The following is a 22,487-nucleotide window of genomic DNA, read 5'->3' as shown; positions in this document are numbered from 1 at the left end:
GTGAGGGGTGTTTTTGCCGGGAGGCGCAGAAGCGTGTGGAAGGTGTGGCGGGTGTGAGGGGCCGGGTCGGCCGGGCGAGATGGAGCCGCGGCTTGGACTCCACGAGCTGCTGCACGTTTTCTCCTTCCTGGAGGCCCGGGACCTGCTCTGCGCCGCGCAGGTGGACAAGGTAGCGCGCTCTGTCCGGGGCGGAGACAGGGCTGGCTTTATGGTGCTTAGTGTTCGCGGTTGGCCGTGCTCGGGGCTTGGTTGCCCATTTAGGAGGCGGCGTCGGCGGCCCTGATGCCATGGTCGGCAGAGGGCGCTCGCGGCCCCCGGGGTGTAACCTGCGCGGCTTTTGGGGGAGCAGCTCTGCAAGCCGTCGGCCCCCGGCAGCGCCCAGAACTCTGCTCGGTTCGCCTGCAGCGGGCGCCCTGCTGTCAGCTTTCACCGCTAAGACGGACTTGGGCACCAATTTCCTTGCCCCTCCCAACTCCTCTGGAATATTCTGGAATTTCCCTCCGGGGCCTGCCTGGGAAGCCAAGGTTTTCCTGTGAGTGGCACATCCTCTGCGCTCAGGACGCTTGCGCACCTGCAGCTTGGCTGTGCTTGCCCAGGCCGGTTAAGTGCATCCACCTGCGCGGCCGCGCCCCTGTGCACCTGCGCGGCGCTCTTCCCAGAATCCACACAGCTGAGTGTAGAGCGTGTTTATAACGCCTGCTTTTCCATTACCCGGGTTCATGACCGCGAGCAGGATTTCTGTGTTTTGCGTCTTGTCTCTAGCACCCAGTGGATTTCTCGGCATTTAGTGTACCCTGTGTCAATACGTGCTGAGTAAATGAGTTTCGTTAAGGCACTGAAAATGCGTTTGTTAACCTTGGAAATGAAACTGCCAGTTATTTTACCAGCAAAAATTTATTTGGGAATAGCAGAGAATTGAAGTTATGCTGGATTTTCATCCCTTTGTTACCAGTAAGGAAACAGTGTCACGCAGGCAGTCCCCCATTCAGGGCTGGAATTGGATCCTGGGCTGTTTTCCCAGCAGCAGGCTAGGGATAGTTTAGGTGCAGAGTCTGGAAGGAGGGTGACTTAAACCGTTGGATAGCACCAGCTTCTCTGGGTAAGATGAGGTAAGATGGGTAAGATGAGGTCAGTAATCTTTGCCTCACGGGTCGTCATGAAGGCCAGGATCTAACAGAGGTGTCCTCAGCGGTGGGTAGTATTTTTCTGGTCATATTACACATTATATTTCTGTGTTTGGGAAATAAGGTCTCGGTTGGGTTTTGAAGTGGGAGCTAAAGAAAAGGAAAATGTGTAAATCTTCTTGCCTGACTTGGCTTGATTTTTGCAAAATATAAATTTTACATTTCTACCAAGAATACCGAGGAACTTTGATCTAGCAGATGACCAAGGGCTGTGGAGGTGGGGACCTGGGCTCAGAGGAAGGTGGTTCCCTCTGCCATGGATCAGAAAGCCAGTTTCTGGGATGGGGTCCTCAGTGGAGCTGGACCACAGACAACTCCAGAGTGGTTCCTGCCCAAGCTGTGTGGGTTTCAAAATCCAGGCTGGCCGGGGCTGGAGAGGCCAGTCGCAGGACGCAGCTGTGGGCCTGTCGGAGGGCAGGCATGGCACTCTGGTCCCCTCCCAGGCCTGATGCTGAGCCTCTCCCAGATGCTTCTGCAGGGGGCGGTTTCTGGAGCAGGGCTGACAGTGTGTCCCACTCCCACTCCCCCAGGGGGCTGTTCGGGTCCACCATTTTGACATCTCTGGGATATCCTCTAGGCCAGTGCAGCAGCCATTTTGACGGAAGCCAGTGGTCCTAAGACAGTGTCGCCTTGCGCTCCTCCAGCCAGTTCCCGAGTGACTTCTCGCAGTTCTCACAAGTAGGACTTTGCGATTTGGGTCTAATCCGATCTCTAGCTCCTTTCCCCAGAACCAGTTATGGCAGAACACTCCTTCCTTTTTTCTTCCATCAGAATCTTTGCTGGAGTAGTCTTACCTCTCCCTGGAGTGCTCAGTCCCAGCGGGGGCATGATCAGTAGTCGCTTCGGAACCCCTTGGCTCCGTTGAGTTGGACATTCTCTTCTTTTTCACTCATTTGGTTGTTTTTATTGGACTCTTCAAATGTGTCTGGCTCCGCAGGGCGAGTCCCCATGCCTGCGGGCACTGAGTCTGGTTCAGGGCTCTGCCGCTTGCGCAGCGTCGGGGCCGGCTGGCTGCTGACTGCCGTTGACTGACGTTCTCTTCTGTGCTCTCTTGTTCTAGGTCTGGAATGAAGTTTCAATGACCAAGGAACTGTGGAGGTGAGTGAAGGAAAAGCCAAACGTGGTCAGGAGAGTGTCCCACAAACGTGAGGGGGGCACTGGGAAAGGGTTTTGAGCACTGTTTCTGCTTTGATGAGTTCACAGGAAAGGACAATCCGCAGCAGGAAACTCTTTCCCTCCCCCTCCCGTTAGGCTGTAATACTTCTCTTTTAAATAGTGTATTGAAATGCAAGAGTTTTATTAATTGAATGGGAGGGCGATACGCGGCAGGAGTACAAAACTCGGGCAGAAAGATACTGCAAATGCGCCCGGCTGGCTGACAAGACCGTCCACAATCTGCGTTAATTTGAAGTCGGGTGCTGTGACAGCAACAACACAGAGCTGTATGAGCACGTAGGTACTAGATTAAAATAAAACCGGGGCGCCTGCGTGGCTCAGTCAGTTAAATGTCTGTCTTCGGCTCACACCACGATCCCGGAGTCCCAGAAGGGGTTCGGGCTCCCTGCTCGGTGGGAATTCTGCTTCTCCCTCTGCCTCTGCCATTCCTGCAGCTCATGCTCTCTCGTGTGTGTGTGCTCACTGTCTCTCAAATAAAATCTTTTTAAGATTAAATTTGAAAATAAAAAATATTTTAATCATTAATTATTACATTTTTCTTTCTTATTCATTTTCCCTTTGAAACCTGACTTCTTTGTCCCAAGAAAGGAGTGTCGGGTGGTCTGTCTCTTGCTGGATGTGAGACAGACTCTAGCCTTGACTGTCAGCTGGGAGCTGCCGCAGCTGTTCACACGTGAAGGGACTGACAAACGTGAGGGAATCTTTGCTTCATGGGTTTTGTTTCCAGGATGGCTGTGCATTGAGATACTTGAGAATTCTGGAAGGCCAGACGTGCTGTATTTAGCGTTCAGTGTCCTGTAGTATCTGTTGCTTTTCATTCACTCGTTACTGCTAATGATACTAGTTAGAAAAATTATACTGATCCCTTCAGTTAGTTTTGAAGAGAACTTTTCCTGGCTTTCTGTATTTACAGTTCGGAGGAGTGTACTCTAGATGGAACATCCAGTTCTCGAGATGGGTTTTTCTGTAGGGGTGGACAGGATTCTGTCTTTGCCAGATACGATTCTCAGCGACTTTGTGTGATAGGAAATAAGTGCACTGGCTGGCGGGTTGGTGCGAGTATCTGCGAAGCCCCGGCGGAGCGGCACGCATGCGTGGAAGTCGGTGGGACGCCAGACCAGCCCCAGCCTTCGTGCTCATCTCCGCTGCTCAGCTAGGAGAGGAGTTTCTGTTTGAGTGACAGGAGTGGCTTTCTTCCAGCAGTTCGGAACATACCTTCTGTGGTTTATCGCTGACCTCCTCATGTATGTCATGTGTTGCCTTGTCGTGCCTCTGATTCCTCCAGTAGATGGTTTGGCTTCTGTGACCCGGTCACCGGTGGGTTTCCATTCGTTACTATTTCATACCGTTTGCTGCTAGACCGTTTAGCATTCAGTCACTCAGCATTGTAGCCTTGAACCGCGTTCTCCTAAAAACAGTGGGTTTACGTTTCTGGAGTGGGGACAACAGCATTTCGGGAGCACCGTCCTCTGTGGTCACATGCATGTATCATTTCTTTCTTTTTTTGTTTGTTTTGTTTTGTTTTGCATGTATCATTTCTGATGCTGTGTCTCTCATGGGTGCCAGGCCCCAGAGTTTCTCCAGGCCCATTAGAAATTCTCGGGAACACACCAAATGAATGTAGTTAACTGGTCATTTGTTTTCTTATTTTTATTTTTATAAAGATTTTATTTATTTGACAGAGAGATTGAGATCACAAGTAGGCAGAGAGGCAGGCAGAAAGAGAGGAGGAAGCAGGCTCCCCGCTGAGCAGAGAGCCCGATGCGGGGCTGGATTCCAGGACCCTGGGATCACAACCCGAGCCAAAGGCAGAGGCTTTAACCCACTGAGCCACCCAGGTGCCCCGGTCATATGTTTTTAATGTGTACTCTGTAATTTTAATTGAGAAAGCTGGTTTCTTTTTTTAATGCCTCGTGACCTTTTAAATTCTGCCTTCAACACGCTGAACATTAACTTTTGGTTAGAAGTAAAGTTGCAAATATTTGCTTTTATTTAAGGTACATAATTGCTGTTGTGTACAACGGTTCGTTACTAATTGCTATCTGAAAAGTTTTGGTATCACAGTATTTTTTTCATTTGATAACATCGAAATTCAAGGGGTATATCACATACTTTATTCATATTCATACTTTAACCTTTTTGATGGTCTTCCTTTGTTTGTTTTAAAGATTTTATTTATTTATTTGACTCAGAGAAAGTACAAGCAGGGGGAATGGCGGGCAGAGGGAGGAGAAGCAGGCTCCCTGCTGAGCAAAAGGAGCCCGATGTGGGGCTGGATCCCAGGATCCTGGGATCATGACCTGAGCTGGAGGCAACCGCTGAACCGACTGAGCCACCCAGGCATCCTGTTTTTTTTTTTTATTTTTTTGTTTTTTCTGTTTTGCTTGTTAGTTTTAAAGATTTTATTCATTTGTCAGAGAGACAGATAGTGAGCACACAAGCAGGGAAAGGGGCAGGCAGAGGGAGAAGCAGGATCCCCGCTGAGCAAAGAGCACAACGCAGGACTCAGTCCCAGGATCCCCGGGATCCTGAGCCAACGGCAGCCAGTTAACCCACTGAGCCACCCAGGTGCCCCTGTTTGTTTTTAAAGTGGGCTCCACAGCATGGGGCTTGAACTCATGACCCTGAGATCAGGACCTGAGCTGAGATCAAGAGTTGGCTCTTGATTGACTGAGCCACCCAGGCGCCCCAGTCTGCCTTTGTTTTTTCAAATCCTTTGTTCTTTTCTTCTTCTAAATGTTGGTCACGGGTCCTATTTAAGGTTTGTGTAATAGTGTGTAATGGCTTTGAGTACGTAGAAATAGACTTTACTTCCACAAAGAAACGTGACTTGACTTTTTCTGAAGCCATATTATCTTCTTGGTCTAGCTTTCATTTTCGCACATTTTGATTAAGATAGGGTATAAGAAATTTCCCTTCTTATTTCAACTCGAAACCAACAATATAAGGAGCGGTGCTGGGAGCTCGCGGACACTCGGTCTGAACATCCAGGGGGTAGAAGCGCTGGCGAAGTCGAGAGCTCGTTTTTGGCCGAAGGTACAGGGTTATGCAGCTCCGGGCGGATTCTGGCAGGTAGGAATTTGGGTTCAGCATAGCCAGACCACTTGCTTTTTCCTGACTTCCATGTGAAATCTGATGACTTCTCCATGTGGCAGCCGGTCCGCGTGGGCTGGTCCTCTGCCCGCGAGCAGAATATCCAGGGTCCGTTCCGCGCACAGGCTGCCAGCATGCTACTTTTTTTTTTTTAAGTTGAATTTTTAAAAATATTCAATTTGTTATTTGAGAGAGAGATTGAGAGAACAAGTAAGGGGAGGGACAGAAGCAGCCGCAGGCCCCCTGTGGAGCAGGGAGCCCGACGCGGGGCTTGATCCCAGGACTCGGAGATCATGACCTGACCCCCCGGGAGCCTGGCGTTCCAGGACGCACAGGAGAACCTTCACCCTGCGCGGGCACTGCTCTTTCTCAGCGTGTGCGGGGGCCTGACGTGGAGGTGCTCAGTGGACGGAGAAGCTCTGACGACTGCGTGGCGTCCTCACCGAGGCCGTGGGCCGTGAGCCACGCGTTTCCCACCTGAGCTCGTTAGTGTTCTCGGTGAGCGAGGAGTGCTGGGCCGGGCCGTACTGTGCGGTGCCAGAAGCCTCTGCCCGAGCAGCCTCCCGGCCGTCTGCCCACCAGAAGTCCACTCTCTGTGCTCAGGTTGCGCCTTTTGAAATGGCACGTTTCTCCCATGAACTTCCATTTTGCTTCTCCTCCTAACCACTGGCCAAGGGTGCCCTGTGGTAGGAGCCACATCTCCCTCACTGTGGTGCCCACAGACTGACGCAGAGTCCGTAGTTCTGTCCAGTGTTGTGAGCTAACGCTCTTGTTCTCAGAAGCCTGGTGACGAAGCTGCTATCCTAGACTCGCCAGCAGTCGCGTGGAAGCTCAGAATGCAGGCTCTGGAACATGGTGGATCTGAAATTTTCTCCTCTCTGAAAGCAGTATGTAAAGACACAAATTGTCAAAATCGATTTTTCAGAACTCTGGAAATTAACGAGAGACTTGCAGTAGTCAAGGAAGTGTTCATTCAAGAAAAAATATCTGAATCTTAGAACGGCAGGTTTTCTTGCGCTATTCCCATAAATGTCTCCAGGCTTGCGTTAGTCTTGAATGTCATCGGCTCACGATCCCCGTGAAACCAGGAGCCTGGCAGTCACTGGAGGGGAAGGAATGGGATAGGACTCTCATTACCAGAGAATTGTCGTTACTTGACCTGCTGGTATTTCTTGGAAGACCCCTACTGTTTTTATTTGGTCTGACTTGGAGTTCACCCAGTGTGAAAGCCTCTCCTTCGGGACCCTCGTCAAACAGTTAACTGACACCTGATTAACGCTGTGGCTGTCAGAGCTGATGGACAGCAGCCGAGCAGGTAGGCTGGCCGGAAAGCTTAGAAGGAGAAGCTGAGAATGTGATATCTTTAGGGGCTTGGGCTTTGAAAAGCTCTGACACTTGCCTGGGAATCAAAAAGCCCAGCCACATGCAACGGGGCTGTGCACAGATTCAGGGGAGACCTAGGAAGGCTCTAACTCGCTTGTTTGGCTGACCCGGAGGTTCTGCGTGAGCAGGAGGTGAAGGCCTGGGTACAGCTGTAGCTGCCGTACCGCGCGTTGAATGCGCGCGCCAGTACGCGCAGGGGCCTTTTGGGGAAGAGCAGCAGACTTCGTAGTTCCAGGCATTTGGGAAATCCATGGCCAGTCACTGGTGAGCTCTAATTTAAGCAGAGATTTCAGTGACCATATGTGACAAAGAACACAGTCTTTTCGGAGTTTGTTCGTAAATGTTACTAAATAAACAGTAACAGCGCATAGGTGAAACAGCAAATCTGGGAGGGTCAGATTTCCAGGATTCGACATTATTTAAAATGTTCAGTTTTCAACAGAAGTTATGAGTCATGCAAAGAAATAAGAAAAGTATACCTTACGCAGGAAAAAAGCAAACAACAGAAGCTTTGAGAAAATTTAAATTAGCTGTTTCCATTATGTTCAAACAACTAGGAGTGACCATGTGCAAAGAACTAAATAGAGAATATCCTTGAAGAGTAATTCTGAAAATAACTACGTAGAAATCGTAGAGTAGACAGTGATACTGTAAAAACCCGGGGCTTAACCACAGACGGTAGAATCAGTGAATTTAAAGATCGGTCGATGGAGATTAGCCAGTGTGAAGACTAGAATGAATATGAAGAAGGAAGAAAAACCAACGGCCTAAGAGACCCGTGGGACACCATCAGGCACGCCATCATTGCGTAACAGGAGTCCCAGAATGAGAGGGAAAAGGGAGAAGGAATAAAATATTTAAAGAAGTAAGGTCTGGAAACTTCCCAGATTTGATCAAGGATGTTAATTTGCACATGCAGAAGCTCAGTGAGCTGCAAGTGGGATAAACTCAGAGTCCACGTCCCCATGTCGTCCCAGTGTGGCAGGCAGCACGGCGGCCGCGTCAGGGTTTAAAGATTTTATTTACTTGTCAGAGAGAGAAAGAGAGTGAGCACAAGCAGGAGGAGTGTCAGGGAGAGGGAGAAGCAGGCTCCCCGCGGAGCAGAGAGCCCGATGTGGGGCTCGATCCCAGGACCCTGGGATCACGACCTGAGTCGGAGGCAGGGGCTTAACCCACTGAGCCACCGACAGACGCCCCAAGAAATACTCTTGAATTATAGTTACATGACCAAAGCTGTATGCCCTTGGCCTTGGATCAGTTAAAACCCCTGTTACGTACAAGGGGTTGTCAGAGGACCTACTTCACGGAGGTGTCGAGAAAACTGGCCGAATACCGGAGAGGCACTGCCGCGGGGCGGTGGTGAGCACGTGCTCGGTGTCCTCTCATCGCCATCCCCGCTCAGCAGCGGAGGCAGCTGAGGCCTCCGTAGGCGGAGTGCATTGTACGGGCCACGAGGTGGTGAAGCCGGGAATCAGAGCTGGTCCTGCGGGCATCATCTTACCTTCTTCTAACACCTGGCCTGTCTTGCCTGAGATCATGGATGGGTCTGTTTTCCAGGCAGCTGTGTCTGAGGCGCTGGTCCTCATGCAAAGCCTCCCAGATGACCTTGGGCACGCAGACGTGGAAACAGTACTATCTCTGCCGGGCCGAGCTGGAGTTCCGAATGGAATGTGGGCGACCGGAGAAGGACTTCATCTGCAAAGCCATTGCTGGGCACAAAGGTATGGCTGTGAGCTTTCCTGCTGCTCACCTGCCTGGGTCGAGTGCCCCGGGACGTGGTGTTCGGCCAGAGAGGGAGGGGCTGCTTGATGAGCACTTGCCCTGCTGGGTTCTGGATTTGGCTTAGTCATTTGGTGCTCGAAGTCACCCTCGAAGGGACCGTTACGTTTGTTTCAGGGTAGAGAGAAACAGAAGGCAGGAGAGTAGGGAGTTGTGGCCCTGTGGCTGGTGAGAGGGGCGGTCCTGGGTGTGAGGCCTGTGGCCACTGCTGTCCCCGAAGGAGCGCTGTGTGAGAGAGGGAGGAAGGAGTGTAGTGTCCTGCCTGTCTTTCCCCAGTCTGCATGTCCGCATCCCAGACATACGTGTGTGCGTTCAAGGCGAGTCTCTGTTCTCTCTAGGAGGCATAGACGAGCTGGCCTACGTCTCAAACAGCGCGTGCCGGTTTGACGGGCAGGAGAAGTCGGTGGTGTGCACCGTGTCCTCGGACAGCACCGTGCGTGCCTGGGATGTGCAGGAGGTGAGCTGGGGCGGGGGGTGGGCAGGGCGCAGCTCACAGGATCTTAGTGAGGTCCTTCCCCTTCACCAGCCCGGTCAACCCCCAGTGGGCAGCTTCTAGGTGGCGGGATCCCCACGGTACAGACGAGAAGTGTGGGTTGTGCTTGGAACTCCGGTCCGATTGCAGAAGGAGCCTGGCTTGCCCTTGACTCTGTGTGGCCTGCCTCGGGGAGGAGGGCACGAGCGGCAGGGGCGAGGTGGCAGTCCCTGCGCCCGGTCCCGCCGTATCCACGGTGGAGCCAGTGTCCAGGCCTGGCCGTTTTGCCCCAACAGTTGCCCCTTGAGTTACCCCCGTGTACCATTAAGTGCTGAGACTGGCATGTCACACTTGGTTGTCACCGTAGTGAAAAGGCTTTGCAGTCCGTTTTCTCACGGATTCTCTGAGCGGCCGAGCAGAGCGTGCGTCGTCATCCCGGTTTTACAGACAATCGTCTGAGTCGGAGGGAAGTGTCTCCGAGTCTTGAACCATGTGGTTCCCTGTAAATCCAAGGCTTCTGCATGCATAGAACCCAACCTCCTGTACAGGCGTTTTCCTGGAAAGCTATAGATTTTACTTCCTATTTTTGAAAGCCCTGGACTGGCCAGGTAGGGTCAGTAGTCGTAGAGTCATGTAAGCTATGAGGCAAACTGACATGCGGCTTTTTCTACAGTTAGTATTTCTTTTTTTTTAAAGATTTACGTACTCATTTTAGGGCGCACACGAGCAGGAGGAGCAGAGGGGGACTCAGACAGACTTCCCCATTGAGCGTGGGGTCTGTTGCGGGGCTCGATCCCACGGCCCATTGTGATCCCACCGGAACTGAAACCAGGAGTCAGACACAAGCGGCTGCCCCACTCAGGTGCGCCAGTAAATCCTTCTTTTCAAAAATGATCTTAGTTTCCACATACCGTAGTCCGTAAGACCATGCTTTTGACGGGTCATGTTGGTGTCTGGTCTGGCTTTTCGTGCCGCTGCTCATCCACTGTCCCTGGAGAGTTCTAGGGTGCGAGTTAGTCTGTTTCTGGCCTCAGAGTCCTGGTGCCGCCGGCAGCCCCCTTCGACCCTGCGGCAGGCGCGTTGCCCGGCAGTCGCTGGTGGGCGAGTTTCTGCGCTCTGACCCCTGCGCCCCGCTTCTACCCCGACACCAGGAGGGAGTCTCACTCCTCTTTCACTAACGCTGGTGGACACGCTGTGCTCCCTGCGGCTCCTTGCCGTCCCCGTGTCACGTGGCTGTTCGAGCAACAGAAATCAGCTGAGAAAGGAACTCATAGAGGAATCCCGAGTATTGTAGTTGGAAAAAAGAGATAAAGATCATGGTGAAATGAACATGTGATAGAAAAAGCATCATAATGACCCAGAATGGGGATGGAAGCCCGGGGGCAGGTGTGGGAGACCAGGAACAGAACGTTGCAGATGGTTCCCTGGTGTCCTGCCTTCAGGTGCCCTGGGCCCAGGGCATCGGCTCTTTCCCACCAGTTCCAGTTCTTACAGTCCTCGGAAAGACCATGGACTCGCCCAGCTCGGGCCTGGGCCAGGGCACCTCACAGGAAGAGGGCTATTTTAAGCTGACGACACAGACATGCTGTGTGAACCGTTCTCACCCACGAGCCGGAGTCAGCTGATCTGTAGAGCAGGGCTGCCGAGGGAGACGGTCTGAGTGACGGTCCGCGTGCAAGGCCTCTGGATGCAGCCGTGTGGCCCAGGCCCCAGCTGCCTGCCCAGCCTGGCTTAGCAGAGCTGGGGGCGACCACTGTGTGCACGCCGGCCCCCATCCCCTGTCCTGGTGGTGCCACTCGGTGCTTGGGGATTTCCATACACCCCCAGTTCAGCCACTGCTGTGCCCCGAAGCCCCACATCCGTGTCGGGCTCCGCACCGCGCTGTGGCTCCGTGAGCGTGGGGCCTGTGCTCTCTCCGCCTGCGGGTCCCCAGGTGCCCCAGGCGAGGTTCCTGCGTCTGTGAAAAGAATGCCCCCGTATACATTATTTTTTCCCTGTTGTTGTTTCCCAGGGCGCAGAGATCTGGTCGAGCCCTGTGCAGCCTGCCGCTCTGGTGAACTTGGTGACCTTCCCTCGGCTGCAGCTGGTCGTCACCGCGGACAAGCTGGGTCTGATCAAGGCGTGGAAGGCGGAGAACGGCAGGGAGTGGGCCTCCTTCTCCCTGCCTGCGCACTCGTCCGCCTTGCAGGCCTGCGACCGTCCGGAGGGCCCCTTCCTGCTGGTGAGTCACTGGCTCTTGGGAGCCTCCGCAGGTCTAGCTGTCTCCCAGGGTCATAGACAGTCTGGGGCCGTGACTGCTGTGACGGGTGGCGCCTGGAGCTAGGCACTTGATACGGCAGAACAAGCCATTGTTCTGCTGCTTGGTCCCCCGTCCTCTGGTCCAGCTCAGCTGCCCGCAGCAGCCTGTCTCCCCAGCCCTGTCTCTGCCTCTCATGAGCCGTTGCCGAGACCCAGCCGTGGGCTGCCTGTGGGCTCTGCGTGCCCTGTTCTCCTGTCCCCTGACCTCGCTGGCCAGCTCTCTTCTCCCTGTAGTCCTCTCATCTGCGTTCTTCCTTCCTTCCCTTGTTTCAAGTCCCAGTAAGGCCCAACTCAGGAGAAACTGAGGCACGTTTGACAAATGTGAGCACTTGCCCAGGACGCCAGAAGCCTGTGTTAACCTGAATGTCCATTTAGAAGTGACTCCTGGGCATTGGGAGGGTTTGGCCGGGAAAAACAAGGACAGCGGGCAGTGGCTCTGAGCTGGAGGCGGTGTCCCCACCCCTGGGGAAGGAGGCCCTGGGCAGGCTGGCATCCTGTCTGGGGCTCAAGAGGAGCAGACGTCCGGGAGCAGCTTCATATGCGCGCAGATCTGACTGGAAGAACTAAGCTTAGCACAAGTAAGGAACATTTGGTGAACGAGATTTCACATAAACCATTTGGCATCTGTCAAAGAAGATTTCAGAGTGTAACTGGGATCCCCAGACCCACCCGAGAGTCTGTTGTGTAGACGAAGAGCCCGCCGTGGTTCCCTGTGGGAGTGGTGGGCGGCGGGGCTCCCGGTTACTTGTCTGCCGGGACAGCCGGGCAGGGCGGGATGCGGACCCCGCCGGGTGACAGCAGAGGAGCCAGAGCGAGCATCTGACCCAGGGTTCAGGAGATCCGGAGACAGAGCGGAGCCACCGGCACTGGGGTGGCCTCGCCCCGGAGACAGTTACCCCACGGCGGCTGAGAGGCCCGAGCCCTCTGAAGGCCCAGGGCCCCGGGGAGCGAGGGGCTGTGAGGTCGGAGCCCTGTGCCTCCCCAGGCCTGGGCGGGGTGTTGGGTGCTGCAGCCGCAGGAGGGCCTGCAGGCGGGCCATGTCCCCCCCCGGCTGTGGCCCGGTGCCCTGGCCGCCTGGGAGGAGTAAGCGAGACTCCTTCCTGGGGAGGGATAACGTCACCAGAGGCCGTGTGCGATTTCCGTTTTGAAATGCGGTTTTCAGCACATACTTGGCACTAACTAGTCACATGAGAGATGAGAGCATAGGAGCTCGAGTGGCGGGTGAGCCACGGATGCTGGGGTGCTCACCCGCCGGCACCCCCGTGCTTGCTGTGTTTGGGGAGGTGGATTTCAACAGAGCTCAGAGCCCTGAAAACTGACATCACAGATTCAGAGAGGAACCAAGTAGAGATTCCAGAATAGCAACACTGAGTACGGAGGTGTTTGTACTCAGTGGCTGGGTTTCACAGCAGGACGGACAGTGGAATCGCCCCGGGATTTGGGGGCAAACGGGAGCTTGTGGGCCTCAGGCAACATCCCATTTCTTAACTTGGGTGGCAGCGTGAATATTTGCTTTGTAATGATGCATCGAGTGTTGTGTTTGGTTTCGTGCACTTTTCTGTGTGGTGTTTTCTGTGTCAGTGAAAAAGTTAAGAGGTTACTTGGAATGAAATACAGATACTGAGTGAGGCAAATGGGAAAAGGGTAGGAGATGTAGACCAATCCTTCTCAGGCTTTAGGGGCGTGTGAACCACTGGGGGTGTTGTTTGTTTATTTTTATTTGTTGAAGATTTTATTTATTCATTTGACAGAGATCACAAGTAGGCAGAGAGGCAGGCAGAGAGAGAGGAGGAAGCAGGCTCCCTGCTGAGCAGAGAGCCCAATGCGGGGCTCGATCCCAGGACCCTGAGATCATGACCTGAGCCGAAGGCAGAGGCTCAATGCACTGAGCCACCCAGGCGCCCCTCGGGATGTTGTTTAAATGTAGATGGCAATTTGGTCGGTTCCTGGGGATACCTCGATTCTAACTTTTTTTTTCTTTTGTGTGTGTGTGTGAGAGAGAGAGAGAGAGGCAAGCAGGGAGGGAGAGAGAGAACAGCTCGTGCAGACCCCCTGCTGAGCGGGGAGCCTGTTACAGGGCTGGATGTCACCGGGCTGGATCTCAGTACCCAGAGATCACTAACCGAGCTGAAACCCATTCAGACCCTAAACCGACTGAGCCACGCAGGCGCCCCCTGGAGTCTGGCGTTTTAAAAGTGTCTTGGGAGTAGCAGTGCTGCGGGTCTGCGCATGACACTGAGTAGCAAGACCGTGAAGGATCCATGGAAAGTTCTAGTACACGGTGTCAGGAGCAGGTGAGGGAGTGAATGGGTCACAGACACCATCGGACGGGGTCGTGGCAGGTAGTTCTTGCAGACAGACTACGGATGTTGGTCCATGGAATCAAGAAGCCCCAAGTGCCCCAAGTAGGAGAAACGAAATGACGTCTGCCGGTGGGGCTGTCACAGGGCTCCGAGGTTCCCCGAGGAGCGAGGGAGCCCATCTGGGAGCTGCCAGAGCACGTGGTCTCCCTGCGGGTCCGAGCCCTGCGGGCGGCGGTGAAACTCGAGCATCGCGGAATAGGATCTTGAAAGAAAGAACTGCTCGCAGGAAGCCCGTGACAGGCCCCCAGGAGTGGCGGGGAGCGAAGGCATCTCAGACAGCCAGAGAAGTGGCCACAGCCCCGGCAAGAGCGCGCGTGCGACCCAGAGCAGGAGGGGACGAGCGGCGCCGGCAGGAGCAGTCCCAGGCGTACCAGCTGCGCCACCGCAGGAACCACGTCCTGTGGCTTCTACGCTGCAGGCGGCGAAGGAACATGGCATTAGCGTTTGCGTGAGGAGCAGGTTAGGAGGAGCTGAATGGCCCGGGATTCTCGAATTGCCTGGAAGCCTTCGTGTACCAGTGGGCAGCGACGTCTGCCAGGCAAGGCTGTGTGCAGGGCCCTCCCTGATCCCCAGAGGAGAAGCGAAGGACCGTCGGGCCTCGAAGTCCTAAGAGCAGAAGGGGCGGGATCAACACCGACCCCCAGTTGGGCTCGATTATCAACAGTGCGGAAGCTCCATGATCTCCCAGAGGGTCTGCAGGGGCCATCTGTCACAGAACCAGGCTTTCGGGGACAGAGGCTCCTGGGAGGCAGGTCTGAGTGGCTGGAGGCCGCAAGGGGGAGCGATCGGCCTGCTCTTTGTGTGGTCGGGGTGGGGTGCAGGCAGGGCTCCTGCGGTTTGAGTTCTCCAGGGGTGGCTTTTACCCGCTTGCCCAGAGGGTGGGATGGGCAGGACGAAAAGCCACCTGTCACCAAACATCAAAGACAGAGTCAAACTCCAGTAAGTTTCCCTTCTGGTGACTTTTCTGTAATTCTGTCTTCGGGCTGATGGCTGAAATGTGCACGTTTTATATCCTTGAACCCGGACTTGCATAAGCCAGCCGTTTGCATGGTGCTCTGGGGGCGCGTGCTAAGGCCGGTGCCCAAGGGGAGGTTCTCCTGTGTGACTCGTTTGGGAGGTCAGCGTTGTGTATTGAAGAAGCAAAGTGAGTGCCTGGCCACTGTAGGTATGTCTGGGTCTCCAGAGGCTTTGGGGCTGTCTGACATGTGCAGAGACATGTATGATTGCTGCTGATGTGTTGGGGTGTCCGGGAGGCAAGACTTCTGAGGTGCTCACCAGGAGGGCAAATTGGGGATGAGCAGCTTTGTTTCTGGCCACGTGGTGGCAATCCCGGCAACGGCCGGAGAGCGTGCCCGGGCCTCCGCCGTGGATCCTTAGCAGGGGCTGCCAGGGCCAAGGTGACTGCCTGAGCTGCGGCTGTTTGTGCTGACCGTGGGGTCCGCCCTTTCTCAGGGATATTCCAGTTGGAGGGGGCACGGCAGTGGGCTCTGTCGTGTGTGGTGGGAACTCCCTTTCTCGTTCACTCGGAGGGTGCCCTTCTCCAGGGTCCTTGCATGTGGCAAGGGCCTGAGGACAACAGGAAGCTCCTTCCTCCTGCAGAGGGAAGCCCAGCATGGCCGGAACCTGCCTGGACTCTGGAGATACCAGTTTGCTCTCAGCAGGGAGGCTTCGGGGGTGGGGCAGGGGCTTCGAGGCGCTCCTTCCCATCCTGAGGCCTCATGCCTACCTGGAAGTCGGGGGCTCAGGGCTTCTGAGCACCAACCTCAGCACAAGGGCTCAGATGCTAATGGGGTGTTAGGTGACCCGAGATGGCAGACTTTGGCCAGAAGCAGTCGTCTTCTTGGGGTTGCCCTGTAGGGGGATGGAGCAAGATCAGCCCCTGCCAAGATTGGTCTCAGCTTGGAGATGGCTGACTCTGTCTGGGCACCAGTGGGGTATGGAATCCAATATCCCCTTCACGTCTACCCAGAGTCTCAGAACGTGACCTTGCTTGGAAATGGTATGCGGTTAAGGATCTCGGGTAAAATCATCTGGGTTTAGGCTGGGTCCTCTGTCCAATGAGGAGTGTCCTCGTAAGAGGAGGAGAGAACACATACGTAGAGAAGGCCGTGTGCATATGGGGGCAGACAAGTCAAGGAAAGCTCTAGAGCCTTCAGATTGAGAGGGCCCTGCTGGCACCTGATTTTGGTTCTAGCCTCTAAAATTGTGAGAGAATAAATTTCTGGTTTTTTAAGCCACCCGATTTGTTAGTGCAGCAGTAAAAATTAGTGTAAGACCCTGAGACAGAATACTTGGGGCCCTGGCTGGCTCAGGTAGTGTGGGCAAACCACAGGCTGGCTCAGCGGGTAGGGTTGGAGGTTCAAGCCCCACATTGGGTGTAGAGATTACTTACAAATAAAATCTTAAAAAAAAAAAAAAGGGGAAACAAAAACTCAGAACCGCTTACGAAAGTTTGGAATGAAAAGGAGGGAAAATGAGGCACTGCAGAGGCTAAGCGAAAGCAGGCCGATAAGCTGTTGGTGTTAGAGCACAGACTTCAAGATAAAACTCGTCAGGGATATTAGAAGGAGCTTTTGTAATAATAACTAGATTAGCCTTCCAGGAAGACAGAGCAAGGCTAAAATTGGCCTAAACACATAGAGGACAAAGTGTGTGGAATTCAAGAAATGGTCAAATCTACAGGCGTTGTGAGAAGTTGGTTAACCCAGCTGAAGGGAATGATCTGGGTGGACCCACTGAAAGCGTGGAAGGCAGCGAGTTTCCTCAGGCTGGACACACAGGTCGGAGGCCAGAGTCCTGGGGGGCACTCACGTGAACCCCCCCCAACTGCCGTGTTGTGTGGGCCTGGGAACTGGGAACGCCCCAGCACCCACCACCAGGGAAGCCTCAGTTTCGCCTGCAGCCACAATGGCCCGAGCTGCCAGCAGCTCCGCTGGGCCCCGGGTGAAAACCTGGCGCCTCGGCTCCCTGTGACTTCTCTGACGCACGGATTATGTAGAGACTGTACGTGTAGATCATTTAAAGTTAAATTACATGTGTGTGCAAGGTCAAGATCAAGGTTCATTTTTACTTACGAGTGAGTTTCCAGAATTTGTAGGAAAGGCCGTCCTTTCTTCACTGAACTACATCAGCACCTTTCTCAGAAGGCCAGCATCGTGTGGGTCCGGTTCTGCTGTGAGGACAGACACAGGCTCTCGCTGGCTGTAGACTTGTAAGTCAGGACCTCCAGCATTTTCGTATTTCAAAAATAGATGATTTCTGTAAAAATTTTCAAGTCAGCTTGTCAATTTCTTTAAAAAAATTTTTTATTATGTCAGTGAGCCAACATACAGTACGTTGCTGGTTTCTGCTGCGGTGTCCCGCAGTTCGTTAGCTGCCTGTGACACCCAGTGCCCATCACCACGCGCCTGTCAGTGTCTTTAATGAAACCACCTGCTGGGGTTTTGATGACCTTGAATCTGTAGACTGATTGGGGACAACTGACATCTGTGTAGTCTCCTAAGCCACAAACATGGCATATCGGTCACTGCTGGATGGGCCCTCACTTTGGTCTCTCAACAGAATTTTGTAGTTTTAAGTGAACAGGGCTTGCATATATTTTGTTAAAATTATTCATTGTATATTACGCTATTTTAAATGTCATTGTTTTAAAATTTAATTTCTGACTTTTTCATTGCTAGTCTGTAGCGTATATAGGAATATGTAAATATAGGAATAAAATAAATAAAATATCTGTATTTATAAGGAAGTTGCTATATCTGCTGTATATAGCACACATGGGAGTTACTTCTGTATAAATATGCGGAAGAATACATTTTGAATTTTGTAATTTTACCTCCTGTCTAGCAGCCTTGCTGAATTCACTAATTTCATTTATTTATTTATTTTAAAAATATTTGATTTATTTATTTGACAGAGATCACAAGTAGGCAGAGAGGCAGGCAGCCACCCAGGCGCCCCCACTTATTAATTTAGTAGGTGTTGTTTTTTGTTTTTTTGGTAGAAAATTTTCGTAGGTAGATAAAGATTTCTTAGGACACAAAAACACAAACTGTACAAGTAAGAAATAGATCTGTTGGATGTCATCAAATTCAGAAATTTTGCACTTTTTTTAAAGATCTTATTTATTTATTTATTTGATGGATCACAAGTAGACAGAGAGGCAGGCAGAGAGAGAGGGGAAGCAGCCTCCCTGCCGAGCAGAGAGTCCGATGCTGGGCTCGATCCCAGGACCCTGAGATCATGACCTAAGCCGAAGGCAGAGGCTTAACCCATTGAGCCACCCAGGCACCCCCAGAAATTTTGCACTTTGAGAGCATTGTTTAGCAAAAGAAAAAGCAAACCTTGGGCTGAAGAAAATATTTGTAATAATGCAACCTCCCTTCAGGACTTTGTCCAGGATATATATTATCACTCAGTAGGTGAGCCCGACCTTTGAGTGAGGTGGAAGATTGAAACGCTTCACAGAACACGAACGGGCAGCCATTAGCACACAGAGAAGCCGCGCACCAGCGGCCATCCGTGAAACGCAGTTTAGAAGAGCGGTGCGGGGGCGCCTGGGTGGCTCAGTGGGTTAAGCTTCTGGCTTCCGCTCAGGTCATGATCTCAGGGTCCTGGGATCGAGCCCTGCATCAGGCTCTCTGCTCAGCGAGGATCCTGCTTCTCCCTCTCTGCCTGCCTCTCTGCCTACTTGTGATCTCTCTCTGTCAAATAAATAAATAAAATCTTTAAAAAAAAAACCAAAATGCGGTGCAATAGGGCACCAGATTGATCTGAAGAGCTGAAATCAAACACGTGTTTACAAAGATGTGACATGATACTTCAGAGAATTGTTTGGCAGTTACTTTAATATTAAAAAACGCTTACCTATTATCTAGCAGTTCCTCTTTTAGCTGTTGACTAATGAGATATGAAAATCTTTACACAAAAAGACTGACACAAATGCTTGTGGGAGCTTTAGTAATAGCCAAATGGGATACAACCCGAGTGCCTGTCACAGGTGGGTTTATAGAAACGGGGCGCGCTCAACAGCGGCCGCTCCTCAGCACGGAAGAGGAACAAGGCTGCATCTGCGCAGCGGCGGGGATGAACCTCGGAAACGTGCCGAGCAAAAGCAGCCACAGCAGAGTCTGTGTGTATCGTGGGAGTCCGTTGCGGGGAGATTCCGGTCCCGACAGAACCAGTCTGCGCTGTCAGCCCAGGGGTTCTTAGGGCTTAAGGGACACAGGAATTTTGGAGATGATGGAGTTGTTCTAGAACCGGATTATGGTTGTGGTATCCAGGAAGTCTGGCTTCCCTTACTCTTATTTTTTCAAGTTTCCTTAGCTACTTTCCTGTTTATTTTTCCATATGAATTTTGGAATAAGATTTTGTCTCCTGGAAAGAAAATGGTATTTTCATTGACATTGAGTTCATAGAGAAATACTAAACGTGGCGAAAATGGACATCTTTATGACGCGAGTCGGTCTGTCCAGCAATAAATGATGTATTTCCATTGGTTCAGGTTTGCTTTTTTATGTCCTTCAGAAGTGACTTCCAGTTTTCCTCAGATAAATTTTGCACATTTCTTGTTAACCGTATCCCAAAGCATTTTATCATTTGTTCCTATTCCATTGATACAGGAAAGTATTTTCTGTTCCCTTGTTTCTAACTGGGTGGTGTGTGTTTAGTGAAAGCTGTGGTCGTGTTTTATACTCTGTCATCTTACTGGATTCTACCTGCCTGTATTTTATAATCGATTCTCTCAGTTTTTTTAGGTAAACACTTCATCGTCTGTAGGTAGAGATATTTAGTTTTTCGAGCCTTAGACATCTAGTTGCTTTTTCTCTGGCTTCTCGGCCAATACTTCAGCACAGTATTGAGTGGTTGCATTGGTGGCCACTTCTCCTCGTAGCGGTCTGGGTGGGATGACTTGCGGCTTCCCTGTGGGGCTGGAATGCTGGCGTCCGGAATGATGTTCACGCAAGAGCCATCAATGGCCATTTGAGTATTTTCGAAAATCATGCTAAGGTGTAGAATTTTGTGAAAGGCCTTTTCAGTATGCAGATATAATTACAGAATTTTTGTCCTTTGGTTTGTTATGGTGATTTATTGGATTTTTAAAATACAAATTATCTATACATTTCTTTTTAATGTGCTGGTGAATTCTAAATGCTGTTTTACCAGGATTTGGCTCTGTCAACGGGAGATTGGTCTGTAGTTTTTTTGGTCTTTCTTTATCAGGTTTAATAATAAATGCTGTACTTCATTCAAGGAATGTGAACATTTTTCTGCTTTTTTAACGCCCTGGAACAATTTGGGATTATCTGGTTTTCCAGTTTGGTAGAATTTGCTGGGAGGGAAGAAACCTTCCTCCTCCTGCTGGGATATTAAGTAGCAGCCTCCAGGAGGTCCCTCTCTTCCAGTTAGGTCTGGTTGACAACCAGTGCTGGGTGTGAGTGCTCCCCCTGCCAGCCTCTGAACTCCACTCTAGACAAGGTTTCCTTTTATTAATTTTCACAGGGATAGAAGTATCTGTTGCTGGATTCCTGCTTTGGGCCTGGGTCCTCCCTTCCCCGTTATCTTGCTTTCCACGGGTTTGCGTGTGCCACTCCTTTAATGTTTTCTCATGGTTAACTTTTGTGTTTGTTTTTTTTTTTTAAAGATTTTATTTTTAAAGATTTTATTTATTTATTTGACGGAGAGAGAGATCACAAGCAGGCAGAGAGGCAGGCAGAGAGAGAGGAGGAAGCAGGCTCCCTGTGGAGCAGAGAGCCCGACGCGGGGCTCGATCCCAGGACCCTGAGATCATGACCTGAGCCGAAGGCAGCGGCCTAATCCACTGAGCTTCTTGAATATACAGTTTCCTTTTGTTCATCAATGTGATTTTTTTTTTTTTTTACTGATAAAGTGAGTTAAGCCATGTATATATATATTTTTTTAAGATTTTATTTATTCGACAGAGAGAGAGAGAGATCACAAGTAGGCAGAGAGGCAGGCAGAGAGAGAGGAGGAAGCAGGCTCCCCACCAAGCAGAGAGCCCGATGCGGGGCTCGATCCCAGGACTCTGGGATCATGACCCGAGCCGAAGGCAGAGGCTTTAACCCACTGAGCCACCCAGGCGCCCCTAAGCCATGTATATTGAACAAGGTATGTGCCTGATCTCAAGTTTTGTTTTACCTCACGTTTATGGTGTGACAAGGCACATTCCTGGGCTCCTTTCTCCCAAGTATGTTTTCCCTTTTTTATGTGTGTGTTTTTGGGTAAAGGTACTATCTTTTGTTATTTAGGAAGGGTTGTATTTTTGTTGGGGTGGTTACCTTTGTCTTAATACTTTCTGTCTCCATTTTTCCTTTTCAGGCCTATGGACTATTTTATTTCTTTGCTTTATATGATATCCCTTTCCTCCCATGGTGATCAGTGAACTTACTCTACTTTGATCCTTTTGCCTTCTCTTCCCATGTTTGAAGATCCACTTTCCTCCTTTCTGAGAACATGCAACATTTACACACTGTTCTTGTCTTTTTTTTAAATTATTTGACCCACAGTGTACTGTGTACTGTACTTATTTGATTAATTATCAAATAATTACTGTACAGTAATTATTACTGTAAATAATTAAATAATTAATTTAAATAATTAAATAATTACAGTAAATAATTACTGTACACAGTGTACTGTACTGGTGTAACAGCGTTACACCAGTTCTGGGACGTTTTTCCCGGTATCTTGTGGTCTGGTGGGGCCCATCCTATAGTAGATCCCCTAGGAAGTCACTCGGATGCATCCTTGCAGGTCCGATGCTGCTTTCTGTAGCTTGGGGGCTTGAGAATGGCCTGGTTGGGCCTGAAATCCCTGGCTCATATTTGTTTTGAATTTTGTGAAAATACTGTTTCACTGTGTTTCTGTCGAGAAGTCTACTCCCACTTCGACTTACTTTCCTTGTTACACACTTGGACTTGTTAATCAAAGGCTTGCAGGATTTTTGAAATACATGAAGTCTAGTAGTTTTACTCTGAGGGGTCTCTGGTGACCATCCTGGATTGACTTTTTTCCAGGAACAGATTTATCCTTTTGATAGATGGATTCAGGTTTTCTTTTGCTTTCAGGAAGTTTCATTGTGTGTGAGTTGTAAGTATTAGTCTGTTAATTGCTTTTTCTCTGCAGGAGCTTCAGTTGTACGTTTACTAGATCATCTTTGTCCGTCCTCTTGGACCCCTGCTCTCGGATTTGTATGAGCTCTTTACTCCATCTTTGTTCTCCTGCCTGTTTTCCTTCTTTTTGGTGTCCTTATTGGCCCAGTAGAATATGCTCTCTTAAGCATACTGCTCATCTTTCTTAAGATAACTTTTTCTTCAGTATTCTTCCTGAATTAATTTAGCTCTTATTTCACATCTTGGCTTTTTGTCCATTTCGGTTTGAGTGTCGAATTTCTAATTTGGGGTATTCCTTTTTATCTGCACGTGCTTATTTTATGATGTTTGATTCATGCTGGGGTGTAGCTACCAGTCTTTGATTGTTGGTTATTCTTTGGGGAATAGTTTATCAGCTAAAATGTTTTCTTTCTCTCTTTCTTTCTTTCCCTTTTTTGTAAAGACTGTTTGAATGTTGCCTGCCATTTTCTGAGCATTTTGTAATTTTTGTGTTTTCCTGGCTAGTAAGAACAGGTGTCTTTATGGAAATTGACCAGAATAGAAAGTCCAGAGAGCATTCCCTGTGTGCCTGTGTAAAGATGTCCTTTTATTCTTTTAAATTTTTTTT

General features: G+C 50.8%; 1 protein-coding gene across 15 annotated transcripts in view; it reads left to right on the top strand.

Annotated features, from left to right (window-relative positions):
- LOC123952813 (F-box/WD repeat-containing protein 12-like) overlaps nt 1-22,487 on the top strand; it is a 60,038-nt gene continuing 37,551 nt past the window's right edge. For 13 of the 15 annotated variants that reach the window (XR_006820737.1, XR_006820736.1, XR_006820734.1 and 10 more), the window contains exons 1-5: nt 3-169; nt 2,245-2,282; nt 8,394-8,557; nt 8,954-9,072; nt 11,099-11,308. Coding sequence is in view for 1 of the 15 variants with exons in the window: in XM_046022353.1 (XP_045878309.1) it covers nt 80-169; nt 2,245-2,282; nt 8,394-8,557; nt 8,954-9,072; nt 11,099-11,308 (621 nt within the window). In the remaining 14 variants the exon portion in view is untranslated. Of the gene's footprint in view, nt 170-2,244; nt 2,283-8,393; nt 8,558-8,953; nt 9,073-11,098; nt 11,309-22,487 lie in introns of all 15 variants that reach the window. The other 2 variants (XR_006820739.1, XR_006820738.1) reach the window with 2 other exon arrangements.

Source organism: Meles meles, chromosome 11, assembly GCF_922984935.1.
Source record: "Meles meles chromosome 11, mMelMel3.1 paternal haplotype, whole genome shotgun sequence".
Lineage (NCBI taxonomy): Eukaryota > Metazoa > Chordata > Mammalia > Carnivora > Mustelidae > Meles > Meles meles.
This window is presented reverse-complemented; position numbering and strand designations above follow the sequence as displayed.